Source organism: Rattus norvegicus, chromosome 15 (genome assembly GCF_021556685.1).
Source record: "Rattus norvegicus strain SHRSP/BbbUtx chromosome 15, alternate assembly SHRSP_T2T, whole genome shotgun sequence".
Classification (NCBI taxonomy): Eukaryota; Metazoa; Chordata; class Mammalia; order Rodentia; family Muridae; genus Rattus; species Rattus norvegicus.
The window spans coordinates 68532674-68549436 of NC_141548.1; the positions used below are offsets into that span (position 1 = coordinate 68532674).

Consider the following 16763-nt stretch of genomic DNA (forward strand, 5'->3'; position numbering starts at 1 on the left):
TCAGGGCTGACATTTAGAAGTAAGTGTTCAGGCAAATATGTGTTTTAAAAAAACAAACTCACTTTACAGAGAGAGCTAAGGTCAAATCCGAAGGTTTGAGCATTCCGGGAGCCAGCATTCATGTAGTTTCCCATTAGCAACACAAGTTCCAGCAACTTGCTAAAGCTTTTGCTCTTCTTGATCTCCTCGCAGGCAGTACTGACAGCCATGATGTCAGGGTTGATGTTGTTCACCTGCTCTTCAAATTGAAGCTTAAAGAGAATAGCAGTGAGCCGTGGCCGGAGTCTCTTCACATTGCTCATCTGATTGAAAAGAAAATAGCAGATTTCCTTTAAAATGCATGGTATACTTCAGCACTGTACCTCGGCAAGTAATCTGGGATGATTTATTGGTATGACAGTACGGAAGAAGCAATATGTCCCCTGAAACTGATGGCAGGAAGAGGAAAGCTGCTTGTTTCTGTAAGGAATCCAGCCATCCTTCAAAAACAAAATTAAAAATTCAGATGTGCAATGAAAAGAGAGCTTTAATGAAAGAGTGAAGTTTAATTAAGCAATCAAATAAACATTAAAACAAAAGCCAAAGTTTTAAGAAATATAACAGCATACACAGGAAACAGACTACAAAGCAGGCACCGCATCACTAAATAATCTTTGTTCAATACTGAAATATACTGGGTCATGTATAAAACATATTCAGAAAGGTCTAAAAATGGTTTGTTTGCCTCAAATAGCAATTGCTGTCCTCAGAAGCCCTGCTGACTAACAGTATCTGTTAGATAGAGGAAGAGTAAATAGGTCCCAATTTGCACTAAATTGACTTTCTTCAGAAACACAGAAAGTAGAATGACTCCTGACACATACTAAATTAGCAGAATCAGAGGTAGGAAACATGGGCGTAGCAAGAGACAGAGTAGCACAAAGCCACAGGGCTGTCACATGCCAAGGTAACTAGGGAGACTTGGTTTTGCTGCTGAGGATACAGAAGGCTCAATGGCGAGAAAGAACAAAGGCCCGTTCATCCTAAGTTCACGCCCTTTATTCTAGTTCGTGAAGCAAAAATCCACTTAGGTAGAGCTCAAAACCTACATCGGTTTGACGGCTTCCTTGATGAAATACATTAGCAACAGGAGACCTTGGTAAGCTAATGGAGCAGCGATAGTAAGCCTGTTGAAGTTGTTCAAGCAACCATCAAAGGAATTTTGAGACGAGCGCAGATAACGGTGAGCATACACCAGGGTTAAGAGGGCTGGAGAGATGGCTCAGCGGTTAAGAGCACTGACTGCTTTTCCAGAGGTCCTGAGTTCAAGTCCCAGCAACCACATGGTGGCTCACAACGATCTGTAATGGGATCCAATGCCCTCTTACATTGTACTCATATACATGAAATAAATAAATATATAAAAAACAAAGAATGATGAAAAAAAAAAGAGATGAAGGTGCATGTCCAAGATCCTAAGGAAAGGGTGAAATAGAATGTTAAATGAAGCTTGTAGAACAGATATAATAAAAGTCAGGATGGTTCAAGGAAATGAAATATGCACAGAACGATGTCATTTAAATTAATTGTTATTTAAAATAAATAGGACTGGAGTCCTACTTATTTTTTGAATGCATGAATTGTCTATGAATGAATATCTTCTGATGAGGCGAATGCTCATCAACAGTAACATACATGGTAATTCATCTGCACTCGTGTGACACATCATGTGTGCGCAGTGCAAAAAGCAAGCTTCGAAGAGCCAAACTAGAGCATCTCGTAAAAACTCACTCTACGGTCCCGATAAATATTTTCCCTTTCCTTGGTTTCAAAGAACGTATGCAACTTCTGTCTAGAGAAAAAGAAAACAGAAAGCACCTTCATCTACAACAGAATAAAAAGGAAGTAGACTCAACAAAGTATTTTTAATGTACTTTAGAGGTTAAGCAATACAAAATTATAGAATGAGAACGGGTCACTATATTAGAACTTTAATTCCTATAGTGCATAAATTGATCCTTTTAGATCTCTATCACAAAAAAAGTAGGGATAAATTGTGATTACCCCTCATAATCTCATTTGTCTAGAATTAAAATACACTGAATGACCCCAAACAGATTAATTTTCCTGGATTATTGTTCAATCCTTAAACACCCACATTCCCTGGCAGTGCGGATGCTACTTATTAAATGTAATACCTTTAGGATGGGGAAGAACAAAGAAGAGCACTAAAATGTAGGGCATGTGATCATGGCCACTCAAAGGTGGCATCAAGCCCATGACAACTCTGGTTCACACTGGCCCCCACTCATGATTATGGAGTCCAGTGCAGTCACAGTTTTCTCGTTGCCCGTGCAATGTAATGCTGAGGTATTACAAAATATGATAATCGCAGCATAGATTAATGTACTATTTATGCACAAAGAGGAAGGGGAAAGAAAGGCTGGTTAACTGACTACATTATACCACCCCAAAATATGTTAAAATTTTCCTTCTGACAAGCTAACCATATGTAGCCAACATAAAGTAATTAATTTTCCTAGAGAAACATAACCCAGATTTGTATGACTAATGAGTGTATCTGGCACCAAGGACAGGTACTGTGAAGAGAAAGTCTATGATGTAATGCAGAACGGAGTTCTGCATGTGCACGAAAACCCTGACAAAGCAAAGTCACAGGAAGTAACCTACAGAACAGTGGCTGCGAGGAGGACCTTTGTTTTCATTAGCTTTCTGCTTCCTATTGCTCTCCCCTGTAAACTTGGATAAACCCATATTTGGCTGCTACTAGATTTCCTATCTGAAAAAAATTACTGAGCTGAAATGGGAACTTCAGAGGTCAACCTAGGCTCCGTGGTAGCCAAGAATGACAAGGATTCCCTAGGCCAAGTGGATTCCTAGTTTAATGATGGGGACCACCTCAGGGCAATGGTCCACGGTCTTGAGATTTACAACAATCATAAGATTTGAAATGAACAGTTGCTTCTCCAGGCACACTAAAATTTAAAAAGGGTAACAGTGGAAGAATATCTCTATAAACTTGAAAAGCCTTTCTGCTCCTCACCAGCTCCCATTTTTACCAAGACTGAGGAGTTGCGTCCTGTTCTTAGGAAGCTCTCAGTCAGCTGCATGTGGAACAGGAAAGCTGGGTGCTAGACTAGCACCCAGAGAGGCAGTAGGAAGCCTTGGAGGTGACAAAAGGGGAGAAACAGAACAGGAGTCAGGAGCAATAGGAAAACTGGACTGCAAGCTAAATTATAATCAGAAAATCAGGGCAGAAAAGCTATGATTTCATTTCACAATTAAGATATAGTTTTTGTAGTATAATCTCAAGATACCCAAATCTATGATACTGATTTATAATCTGAACATTAAGCTAAAAATTAAAAAGTGTTTTGATCTTAGACTTATTTTTTAAAAACGTTTTAAAAAAGATTTATTGTTTATTTTATGTGTGTGAGAGTTGTACCTTCTTATCTGCACCATGTACCTGCAGTGCACACAGGAGCCAGGAGAGGGAGTCAGATCCCTGGCAACAACAGTCAGATGGTTATCCAGCACCATGAGAAATAAACCCAGGCTCTCTGGGAAAGCAGCCAGTTAACGGAACACTAAGCTCTCTCCCTATCACAGCAGTCCTACTACTGAAGGCAGAACAACACAGTTGATGCCACTATTCATAGAGAACAACACAGAAGACGCAAGTTCAAGAACAAAAAAAGTAACTTTTACTTCAAAATTTTGTTTCTTGGGCACACACAGGAGCAGTGGTGTAAGGAAACACAAAAGCCAATGAAGACATGAGAATAGACTAGATCCATTGTACCCTGGGAGAGGAACTGAAGTCCTAGTTACTGTTCTTGGGGCCACTGCTTCTCATTTAGTATTGTCTCAAACAGCAGAAGAGGTAACATCCCATAATTTCATTACAGGGTAATTTTATCCACTATTCCATAAAGAAAAACTAAATCAATTTTTATTTTTTATAACAACTCTGTACTACCATTCAATACAGTTCTTGTTATAGTGTCTTTTATTATAGTCAGGAGTTGCACTTATTAAAAACTGGAGGAATTTTTCTCCTTCTCTACTTTGCAGAATTTATGTGGTCTTAACTCAAAAGAAGTTTGAGTGATTAGTATCCTTGTCAATATTCTCTAAAGCCCTAAAACTAACCAGTGACATTTCTATCACTGCAGTAACTTATTGACTGAGAAGATGGCAGGTCCAATCCTAGCTGCCCTAATGCTCCAGATACATGCCTGGTAAACAGATCACTATAAGGAAGGGTGGAACAGACAGTGTATGCGTAGACTTGTCTAAGAGCAAAGTCGTCCATTGTCTGTGGGAGAGGGATGATAAGCAATGGCGTGGATGGGAACTGCATTGTAGCTTCTGAAAGGCAAGGACAGTACTTTGAGAGAGTGCTGGCTGGGATCTAACAGGAGTAAAGGCATTAAAAGAAAGTTTTAAACTCAGTCTTTCTAATTATGTGGAAAAAATTGTCTATCTTCCACTGTTAGCAGGCCAATATGTTCGTGATCTCCAGAAAACTCGGGGGAAAGAAGTTAATTTCATTTAGAGAAAAACTGAAAGGGGGTGGGGGGGGGGAACCTATCCATGTGGCTTATGTCTGGGTAGTACTCAGAATATCAAAGATGTTTTTAAAATAAATGTGGCCTTATGATATTAAAGCTGTTATGCTAAAATTATTTAAGAAAACTAAACAACAGCAAAGTACATATGGTATAATTTTTACATGCTTCATAGAAGCAAAGCAATGCCAAGACTTGTACATTTATACTCTGTATAAATCTGCCTTCAGTTTCACTGACTCCTCTGCTTGCTCCAATATACTATTAAACCTATGAATTAAAATTTTCAATTTAGTTATTGAACTTTTCAGTTCAAGCATTCCCATATGGTACATTTTGAGTCACTTCATTTCTTTGCAAATATTTCTTAATTAAGGATCATTTTCATTTCCCCTGTCTGCCCCTTTCGCTCACCCATCCCCAGATCTACACTATGCTTATAGAAGTGCAATCCATAGTTGAAACAATTTGGAAAGCAATTTGTTTTGCCATTTTTCTTAACAATTTGTCTAGCTTTCTTACTCCTCAAATTTTAAGTTCTGTGTTCAATGTCATAAGTGCAAACCTGTACCCATGCCAAGTCCCACGGCCTCCCTTTGAAGATTACGGGTTCTTCCTTCAGCAGGCAAACCAGGCACGGAGTGATCACCTAGGCTGGCATGGGCTTCCTTCCATCCCTGCTGTGCTTGAGAAGCTCTGTAAATTAAGAGCATTCTAACTAAGCAGTATTCAGTCCCCAAATTTGTCCCCGAAGAATAAGCTTGCCTTTAGTTTTTATGGTGGAGAGGGACCTTTCCCTATGGTGGTGACCCTCGTGCCTGAAACCATTTTCTTCCTTTTTTTCCCCTTTGTTCAAGTCAATATCAAGAATGTTGATAAACTGTTTCCTCCCACTGGGCAGGGCCAGAAGCCCAGGAGCTACCAGGGTCACTGGACTTCCAGATGCTCTATTACACACTCGTCCTGCTGAAGCTTTTTCTGGCCGTTTGCTCAGCCCAGGACACTGACTGACTCAAGGTGGATCTCCTCCGTCTGTGCTCACGTCCCTTTGGCACAGCCCCTGCATCTTTAGTCCTGCAGACTGCTGTATCCTCTACTGCAACTTATCTTTGCAGTTGATGGTGGAAATACATCAACAGAACAAAGACTGAGGCTGAGTTCTGGTCATCTGTGAGTTTCTCTTATCATGGAACACAAATGGCCCTACATACTCCAGTCTGAAGCAGTAAGCCAGTACCCTGCCTCCAATCCTTATACTCTACATGGTTCTCTTAAATTGGTTAAATTTATTCCTATATATTTTAAGGTTTCTGACACTACTAGAAGTAGAATTCTAAAAGCATTTTATTATGGAAAATTTTCTATTATTAAAAAAAGAAGCCTTTGTTACCCAAATTTCCCAGTTATTAATATTTGCCTCATATGTCCTATCACACTCTATATTATGTCTATATAAACTGCTATCCACAAGATTCTCCTGTTAGGTTTTCCCTACTTAATAGTAATAATTCACAAGAAGATGATTTGTGGACAAAGGAATACTTTAAATATATACATTAACCTATGTCCAAAGTTTCAGGTATATATAATCCGTATCAAAAGTTCCACATGTGTATAACATGTTACAATGAGATCAGCATACTCAGTGAACAGTCCTTACAGCATTTCCTGAGTTCCATGATAACTGACCTTCACAGACCTTTCAAACGCAATAGTAGTTTAAAGAACATGGAATAAAACTTTTAATGAGCCAAGATATATCTTCAATAATTATACATTAAGGTAGGAGTTAAAGAAAATTGTCTAATTCTACAGTAATTTAGCTAACTATAGTCTCATTTCCCACTATATTCACTGAAAAGCCTTACGAGGATCCATGTGACCTCTATATTCAGACTACTATAATACAGAAGAAAAGATCCAAGGCACTGCTGACAGTCTTAGCTGAAAAGCCCCCTATAAACATTGCTGGCAAAGTGCTGAATCATTAGAGACCTCTGTGCTTATACGTGCAAAACACTGTAGGCTTTATCCCTAATGAATGATGTATGACTAGTAATTAGGATGTGACTCTAATGGTGTTTTGTTTTTCCAAATGAACTGAATTAAGCCAATTATGCAATGAAATTTCAGTGTTTTATAGATGGCCTAACGAGAAAGCATCATGTTTCTGTAAAAAACAGAAAGACAATGTATAAGCCAGCAAAAAGAAAACCACACAATCCAAGTGTAAATACAAATGTGTTCCTTTGTACTTTGATTATATACTATTTTAAATCTGCAAGATAAAATATAGAAACACAATCTCCAAAATTATAATCAAAGTGAGCAACAATTTCATGGCTTTATTTAGATGTACATTGGGTTTAAAGGGCACCTACAGCCCAAGAAACACAAGAGGGATTGCCACCATAGGAAAAGAAGGATGGCCATTGGTGTTATGAATGAATGAAAATACAGGATACAAAAGTAAAGAGTGAAGGCAGATGGCATCATGATAATCAATACTTTCATGAAGACTTGGCATTTGAGCACCACAGCAGTAAACAGTAAAAACAAGGAAATGTGAATGGATGGAAAGACAGTGGAAATGAATGAAACCATGGAAGGAAAAGAATGGGAAAACATGCTGCAGAAAAGCAGAAACCAGGTTTCTTCCGAGTTATGATGCAAGAAACCACCAGAAAAATAAAAAGAAACCCAAAAAGAATTCCTGACACTAGAATAACTAACTGTTAAAGGCAATCTCTGAGGAAGAAGGAAAGTGGTGGAGTATAAGTAAGTAAACACAGACAGGACTTCACAGCATTGATGTCTTAATATTCTTCTCAGACGGAAGCTGTCAAACCTCTGCTGGCAAGGCTGCCTTGAATACTGGATCCCCCTGCTGTTACTCCCTAGATCCTAGAAGTATAGGTCTGTGCAATCATGACTGGACAGAAACAGGGGTGTTTCCACTGAATCTCCTTACACATGCATTCTCTAGGTCTGCTGGGATGGAACTGAAGCAAAAGGCACTGTTACCAAGTCCACTGACTTGACTTCTATTACTGGGAACATGGTGGTGCAAGGACAGAGATAACTTCTGAAAATTGTCCTCTGACCATGCCACATGCTCCCCCATGTGGGCTTGCACACACCCAGGCTAAATAAATGTATACTAAATTAAAATACACACTATAAAGACAATTAACAATTAGTAAAACAACATGAGCAAGAAAGTTAAAAAGAATACTGACGGTGCAGTTAAAAGAAATGATAAATTCTGCAGAAAGACACTGCAGTCAAGAAGATGAGATGATATACAGTACGGCTAACAGTTTCAAACTAAAACGCATGGAGGACCACATTTTATAAAGGCTAAACCATTTACTTACCCTCTTCTATGAGACAGTATATTCTGTACCCAAGCTACAATCAGTTGCAAAATAGTCCAATTAAAGTGCAGAAATCTCAGAATGGAAAAAAAGAAAAGCTCAGGTAAGAATGTAGGCTCAGTAGCGGAACCCGTACCTACCATAGTATCCCATCTGCACAAAAAGAGAGGCAGATGGGCAGTTTTTCCCAACTAGCAGTCTGTCTACGAAAATGACTATGGAGAAAGGTAGCAAAAGACACTGTGTGATGCCTAGTAAAATATGAAGATTGAGAATAATCTACGTGATTACGATGAATGCCATTGTGTCGCCAATGACAACTGTCTTACTCACTCTTCTATTGCTGTGAAGATATTGTGACCATGAACAAGGCAACTCTTACAGAGAAAACATTTATTCAGGGACTTGCTTACAGTTGGAGAGGTTGAGTTCATTATCATTGTATCAGCAGCATGACAGCACTCATGCTGCTGGAAGGTGCAGTAGCTGAGAGGGCTATATCCTGCAAACAGAGATGGACAGATAGTGGAGGTGGGGAGCTGGGGGAGGCATTGACATGAGGAGACAGAGAGAGCAAACTGGGCCTAGCATGAGCTTCTGAAAACTTATACTCTACCCCCAGTGACACACATCCTCCACCAATAAGGACATACTCCTACTACTTCTCCAGTAGTGCCATTCCCTGAAGACTAAGCATACAAATAAATGAGTCTATAGGTGCCATTCTTATCAAAACCATCCTCTAGTCCCTGGCCCCCAATGACTTGTAGCAATATAATAATGCAGAAATGCATTCATTCCAACTTCTGTCACAGTTTCAAAACTGTTTGAAATCCGAAAGTTCAAAGTCTCTTCTGAGACAAAAGACAATCTCTTAGCTTTAAAAAACAAGATAAAAAACATTTCAGATATGTCTAATATTCAATGATACAGAATATACCCTGTCTTTCCAAAACAGAGGAAACAGAGCACAGTGAGGAAATACTGGACTGAAGCAAACCCCAAATCAGCAGTGCAAACTCCAAATCAACATCTACATGCCTGAGGGCAAATGATTCTTCAGCTTTGTTGGCTGCAACATCACTCTTGGGCTGGTTCAGTGCTCACCATGCAGCTTTGTTTTATAAGCATCCCATGGTTCTGGTTTCTTCAATATTTTGGGGTGCCCAACACAATTCAATTTTCACATTCACAGGTTTATACAAGGACCTCTCTGAGTTTCCATTCAGGAACATGTCCAATACACACATGTTTGGCCTCTAAAGCTATCCTTAAGTAAAATGGAAACACCCTTTATTACGTTCTTCACTCTAAAGACATAAGTATGTGGTCAAATTTGCCAAGTTCTGCTTCTTGCTGGGGCTGGAACATGACCCTGTCCTTTAGCTATATTTGCATCAGCTTTAACAAGAATTAAAGGTTACTAGCACTGCCTAGGTTTTCTTTAATAATTTTCGTAAGTTGGAAGCCTAGATACTTGGGACCTTACCTGGAGGTCACCACACCCTTAATTCCATTATCATTAGACTTAAAACCCTTTTATCTCCTGGAACACTGGATTTGACTGTAACAAATAGGTCTTAGTGTTCCCTTTCTCCTTAAACCCTACGTTGTGCATTTTCCCATCCCCAACTTGCTCATTTTCCCTGTAGACCTGTATAAGAATGACCACTATTAACAGCATGACACAGGCACTACTAAGCTTTCTTGAAATCTCCTCTGCCAATTCCGCTAATCTAATAGGGTAAATTGAAGGGCAAGGGCATAGCCACATTCTTTGCCAGAATATCACAAGAAGAGTCTACAGGCGACTAACTAATGTTCTGCCTTTCTGATCCTCCTTGACACATGAACACATAACACATCACCCTCATCACTACTTTCTTCTATGCTCCTACTAGGATGCCCCGTGCACTTGAAGCATCCAACTGCTTTTCTGGTCTAAAGTCCCAAAATCCATATTAATCTGACAAACAGCATGGTCAGAGCTTGTCCCGGCAATATGCCACTCCTGCTACCAACTCCTATCCTAGACACTGTTACATTGCTATTAAAAGACACCATGAGCAACACAACTCTTATAAAATAAAATATTTAATTGTGGGAGTTACCTTATGATTTTGAGAGGAGTAGTATATTATCATTATAGCAGAGACCATGGCACCATGTGTGGTGCTGGAATGGTAGCTGAAAGCTACATCTTGATCCATAGGCAAGGAGAGAAAACAAAACTTGCCCTACTGTGGGCTTCTGACACATTTCTCCAACAAGTCATACCTACTCCAAAAAGGCCATGAGTTCTAAATCCTTCTCAAAACATTCTACTGTCTGATGACTAAGCATTCAAATACATGAGTCTATAGGGGCATTCTTATTCAATCACCATACTAAGGTTACATCTTTTCTTAATATTTTTGAGAAACATTTTTTTTTTTTTTTTGCCAATTCTAGCTGGATTTTACAATAGACTGTGATTCGAGGATTCTAGAAGACAAGGCTAGAAGACAGAAAGTTCAGAGCCAGCAGGGCTACTCAACATGACCATAGCATAAGACACATAAATAATAAATAAGTAAAAAAGTAAATAAAAGGTAAATAAAAAGTTTAACATTGGCTTGCAGCTGCCATTTCATTGACGTGGATTAAGTGAACACATAGAAAAATGCAATCCTTTCATGGTTTTGCAAATTTAACTGAACTGGACGGATTTGAAAACTCATTAAAATACTATAAATATACTTCCACTGAAGTGTCAGTTTGGCTAAAGCATCTAAACTTGCAAATCTTTAATTACATATTGAAGACTTTTCAGTCAGAGGATGAAGTAAGAGTTAATCACAGAATAGAAAAGTCATAAGCTGGAGGCAGGATCCAAACGATTGCTTCAACAACACAATTCATGGGGTTGAATAAAATAGTTCATCATCTGGTCCAAAAGCTAATAAATACCACTAAGAAATATTCATGGATTTCTGTTTGTTTGTTCTTTCTCTTTTGGGGGGATGCTGAGGCAGGAGCATTGGAACTGCCTACATGGACAAGCACCAAGGCTTCAGAAAAATGTATTTAGAAGTAATGAGATAGAAGCATTTTTCTGTAATGTTTGAGAACTAGTTCATATGTTTAAACACTAGCTACTCAAAAATAACACTTATATGATTAATTCACTGAAATTTTGTGTGCCATTTTATACAATCTTGCTCTTTCCCTGATGCTACCACATTAATTAAGGGGCTATATATTTATTGAAAATATAGGCTTCATATTTTCCTGAGTGAGGTAACCCAGTCACAAAAGAATAGAATGGTATGCACTCCATAGTAAATGAATATTAGCCAAAAAGAAGCTAGAATACCCACAATACAACTCCCAGACCATATGAAACTCAAGAAGAAAGAAGATCATAACAAAGTGTGGAATACTCAGGAATACTCAGTAGGGGGAAGAGAATAATCTCTGGGAGGTAAAGCAGAGAGGGATCAGGGAGGAAGAGAGGAAAAGGAGGGGAAAAAAAGAGAACCAGTTCAGATATGGGAGGAGATAGGGAAGAAGTATAGAGAGTCAGGAATTTAAAAGTAGGTGTGTAGCAGTGGGGGAGGGGGAATTGGGTGTAGCCACTAGAAAGTCCCAGATGCCAGAGACCCAAGAAGTTCCCAGGACCCACCAGGGAGGACTTTAGCTAAAATACCCAACAAAGGAGATTGAGAACCTGCAGAGACCATATCCAGTGGATAGGAAAGGCCCTTAGTTGAGAGAGGGGGCACCCACCCACCTCAAAAAGTTTAATCCAGAATTCCACATGTCAAAAGGAAATGCTGGGACAAAGAGTGGAGCAGAGACTGAAGGAAAGGCCATCCAGAGACTGCTACACCTAGGGATCCATTCCATCTGCAGACTATTGCTGAGGCCAAGAAGTGCTTACTGACAGGAGCTGGATAAGCTGTCCACTGAGAAGCTCTGCCAGAGTCGGACCAATACAGATTCAGGTGTACACAGTGAAACATTGGACTGAGGGCAAGGTCCCCAATGGGGAAGTTAAGGCAAGGACTGTAGGAGTTGAAGGGGTTTATAACCTCATAAAAAGAAAAAACAATATTAAAGCACCCCCAGAGCTCTGAGGGACTAAACCACCAACCAAAGAGTACACTGGGAGTACCCATGGCTCCAGCTGGATATGTAGCAGAGGATGGCCTTATCTGGCATCACTGGGAGGGGAGCCCCTTGGTCCTGTGGAGGCTTGATGACCCAGGATAGGGGAACACTAGGCTGCTGAGGCAGGAGTGGGTGGATGGGTAGGGGAGCACCCTCATAGAGGCAGGGGAAAGAAAGAGGGTTAGAGGACTTGTGAAGGAAAATCTGGGAATGGGGATGACATTTGAAATGTAAATAAATAAAATAACCAATAAAAAAAGAAAACATAGGCTTGCTAACAATGATACCTTGCTGGATTTCTTAGCTTTGATTATTTGTGTTTTTATTGTGCTTCTCCAGTAGGACAAAAAAATTCATTTGGGGACTTCTACAAAGAAAGCAGAGGCTTTTCAGAAATCTATTTAGTGTTTAATTCAAGTTACTCTTCAGGTTAATAAATAGGTGGAAGCATTCTGGGAGCATTCTAATTAAGTCCTCAGTGTGCTTTAATCAAGTAACTTCTATAGTCATCCACAAGGAAGTAATGTCAATCTTTGTGAAGATGACAGAGATGTGATTTGAGCCTGAAAGCCATGCAGAGTGAGAGAGAACAATGAGATACTGACCAAACATGACAATCAGCCAGTGGGTAGAATGGATGAGACTACTGAGAAACATATACAAAGAAGACATATAAAGGAAGACAGGTGGGCAAAAAGCATTGTCTAACTGTATTTATTACTGGGACCAGAAGTAAAACAGTGGGCAATTCCAAGAGAAGTAGTAAGAAACCAAGTAAGTACTAAGCGAAGACCATGGGAGACATAGTATATCCTAGATAGGGAAAACAAAGCAGGTCCCCAAATTACACAACATAAGAGAATATAACAGGTTCTGGTCTAGTTATAAGGGGAAAGATTGTGAAAAGTTACGAGCTGAGAAAGGACAGCTCATCCAGTTAAGTGTTTGTCTTCCAAGCAAAACAACTATAGTCTGATACCAGATCCCTGCCCCAGCCCCAAAAGTTGCTGCAACATATACTGATAACTAGAGGAAGGCAGAAACAGGTGATCCCTCAGGATGGCAAGGTAGCAAGTTCAGCCTATTGAAGAAGATATCTAGCAATTGAAGACCCCATCTCAAAAAAGGAAAAAAGTAAAAGGTAGAAGAGCCTAAAAATGTAACACCAGCATCAAGTTGTCCTCTGCGTACCACATAAATACACACATGCACGAACTCACAAACACATACACACACCTCAACTTCTCTTCTCTTAATGAGAATTCAAAATGTAGAACTTAAGGGGCTGGGGATTTAGCTCAGTGGTAGAGCGCTTGCCTAGCAAGCGCAAGGCCCTGAGTTCGGTCCCCAGCTCCAAAAAAAAAAAAAAAAAAAAAAAAGAAACAAAATGTAGAACTTCTAAATAAAATTCTATACAATAGCTTTAGACAAAACATAAACAATGTGTCAATGAGAGTCCTAAGAGAATGCCTCTAGAGGTCCAACACCCTTTCCTATTGAACTCAATGGCATGGGTACTTTATTTTGGCTATTGGGTCCACAGAAATGATGTCTACAGGATCTCTGATCAAAGGACAGAAACACTGCACTTCGCTATAGCATGAAACTTATAGAGAGAAAAAAGAAAAGGAATAAAGGAGCAATAAGAAAATAAAAAAGAACATTCAATTACAGTTGAAAATCACTAACAATGGAAGCTTTTCGATAAATTAAAATTTATATACTAAGTCTTGTCTACTTACTGTTTACATGTAAATAAAATGTTAGGACAATACTAACATAAAAAATAATGTAAAACACAAGTGTTTGGAGGAATTTTTAGGCAATCTTTGCTTGGTAGGATTTGGGGAAATATATTGAGACAAGGATTTGGCAATGGGAAAGCTAGTGGTAAATAAATTAATGTTAGCATTTCTCTAAAGGAAGAAAAAAAATCAATGACTATTCCTTATTCCTAATAACAATAATATCTAGACTTGAACATAAGACTGACACCCTGGGAAGGGAAGAAAAAGAGTAGTAATAATGGATCCTAGCTGAGCTGGAGAAAAGGAAACCTGACCCAGTCTTAGAGGGAAGGAAACAAACACACTCATCCGTTCAAAAGAGCAAGGTCTGCTGTGCGAGATAAGGAAAGCTAATGAAACATACAGTTGAATACAAAATAAAAACATAAGCAAAGCAAAGACCGTGAGGCAAAAATCTCAGACAAGTGTCCTAATTAATCCAATACATATGTGGTCAAAGCAGCACCGAGCTGTGTTTCAGGATCCCTGGGGTGAATTAAATAGGAGAACACAACTGAGTATGGTTTCCCAGAGAAGTGGTAAAGTGCATAGCCCTAGATAGCTACTCCACTTGGTAACTAACATAGGACAGAAAAATGAGGAACGGTAGCAGGCATACAAGAGTGTGGACTCAGATCAGGTAGTCTACACCACGCTGCTTAAAAAACAGGGACATCTACTCCCATTTGGGTCCTGAGACTCCTGGGGGAAAAAGAGATTGCTATTTTGGGTTTGGAAAGAAAAACAGACAAAACAGGTCACGAGCAAAGAAATGCAATATAAGGCTAAACCTATCTGGAAATGTTTCCCATTGCATTATATTATCCTCTAGTGCATACATCTCCAGCTGGGCAATATTGCAAGAGGTCTGAACCTGGAAATAACACAGTAGGGTGGGAGCAATGTGATGTGGAAATGGGAAGCAGAAACCATCAGTATGGAGGTTCTTGGTTAAGACATTTATTCATACACGTTTCAGCTGTGTGTTCAGAGATGTATGCATGAATTCCATGCATTATGTGTGGTATATATTCAAAGTTGTATGTAGTACATGTATGAATTATGCATGTATTTAAGTGTTGATTTACAAGGAGGCCAGAAACCACCAGCTATCATCCATCTTCCATTGCTGCGTCTTACTCCTGTGAAACAGGATTTCTCAGTGAACGAGTTGACAGTTTTGTTCTAGGCCAGCTGTTTATGGGTGCTGAGCATAAGAACTCGGGTCCTTATGCTTCCTCATGAAGTACTCTTTTTTGGTTCTTTTTTTTTTTTTTTTTTTTTCGGAGCTGGGGACTGAACCCAGGGCCTTGTGCTTCCTAGGCAAGCGCTCTACCACTGAGCTAAATCCCCAACCCCCTCATTAAGTACTCTTAACCTCAAAGCCATCACTAGGGCTTTCCAACTCCTCTTACCATAGTGGCTAGTGTACGAATAATATGAATATATAAACTCTGTGAACAGTTCATCAGTGAAGTCACATAACAGAATCAGTGTGTACTTGCTAGTCTGTCTGCGTTAGCTTTTTGGATCTACTCGTGTCATCTACTTAAAAACCCAAAATTAACTTTTCTCACTGCTAGTCTCACCAAGACTTCATCTATGAAGTATAACAAGTCATAGGTACCACACCATGACGAGGACTTATGTCGTGGCATACAGCCCTCCATAACTCCAGTGTGAGGATCAAGCACCCTCTTTCTAGCCACTACAGGCACAGAAACATATATGGTGCACATATATGCAGGCTGGCAAACATCCACAAACTTAAAAAAACCACACACCTTGAAAAACAGGTCTCAAGAGAAGGGAGTAGAAGCTATATTATCTGTGTGAGAATCTTCCAGCAGTCTTAGAAAAACTGGGGAAGAACCAGGGGGCATTAAGACCCAAAGCACAAGGATACAGGAAGAACTAAAGACAGTGAATAGAGCAAGAGAGTGAAATTTTGCCAAAGTCAACAGCAAACAAGATGTACATTGTACCTAGACCTTGAGGTTGTCTGTAACACTGAGATAAAAGAACAGCCCTACAACAGTGATGTAAGCAAGCACATTGTGCATAGATAATGCTACAGTATCACAGAACAGTAAGAGTCACATATCCTGAAATGGAAAAAAAATGTTCAAAATAAAATTGTGAAGACACTGACAGCAGCTGACAGACTAGGCTGTCCCTAAGATGTATGTGCTTTGATAACTCTGAAGACATCTGAGATAGCACCTACATCCATGTACAAAAGGAAAGAGAGGGAGAGAGCCAGGGAGAGAGAGGAAGTGCTAAGAAATTCATGCATCATTACAGCTATAATATGGCAAAATCAAAATCCAACTCCAGGTCTAGCAGATCCATCTATAAATACAGAGAATGACAGTTGGATGTAGAATCCCATACCAAGCTATTTAAATGCACAGCCAATGCTAGGAACATGTTCAGTTGCATAGCAAGTCTTCGTGAGCCAAGACTCAATGGCTTTAGTTTTCAACATTTAAAAAATAAAAATAATAAAGCACCTTGAGGGCTTTTTAAAATTGATTTACCAAGTATTTATTGGATACTAACTAGATACCCGATACTGTTCAAGACAATAAAAACCCACTAATGGGCACCAGAAACAATCGTTCTTGTTGTAGAATACTGTGTAAAAATGATAGAGTAACGGAGCATAAGGTGATAAGTGGGAATACAGTGGATACTGCAGAGATGCTCTGGCCCCTAAGTGAGTAAATCTCAAGGGTGGCTCTATGGTAACACCGCCCACAAGCTGACCTGTGCAGAAAGAAAGGAGGCTGTGAGGTAACGCCATCTCAAGTTAGAGACAGCATGGGCAACAAGCTAGGGGAAACAAGGTCCACAGAACATGAACACGCAAA

General features: G+C 39.5%; 1 protein-coding gene across 2 annotated transcripts in view; it reads right to left on the reverse strand.

The window, feature by feature from the left end:
- Nucleotides 1–16763, reverse strand: part of Diaph3 (diaphanous-related formin 3) — a 459706-nt gene that overhangs the window by 204036 nt on the left and 238907 nt on the right. For both annotated transcript variants that reach the window (XM_087585391.1, NM_001305172.1), the window contains 1 exon segment: nt 63–302. In XM_087585391.1, coding sequence (XP_087441517.1) covers nt 63–302 — 240 coding nt within the window.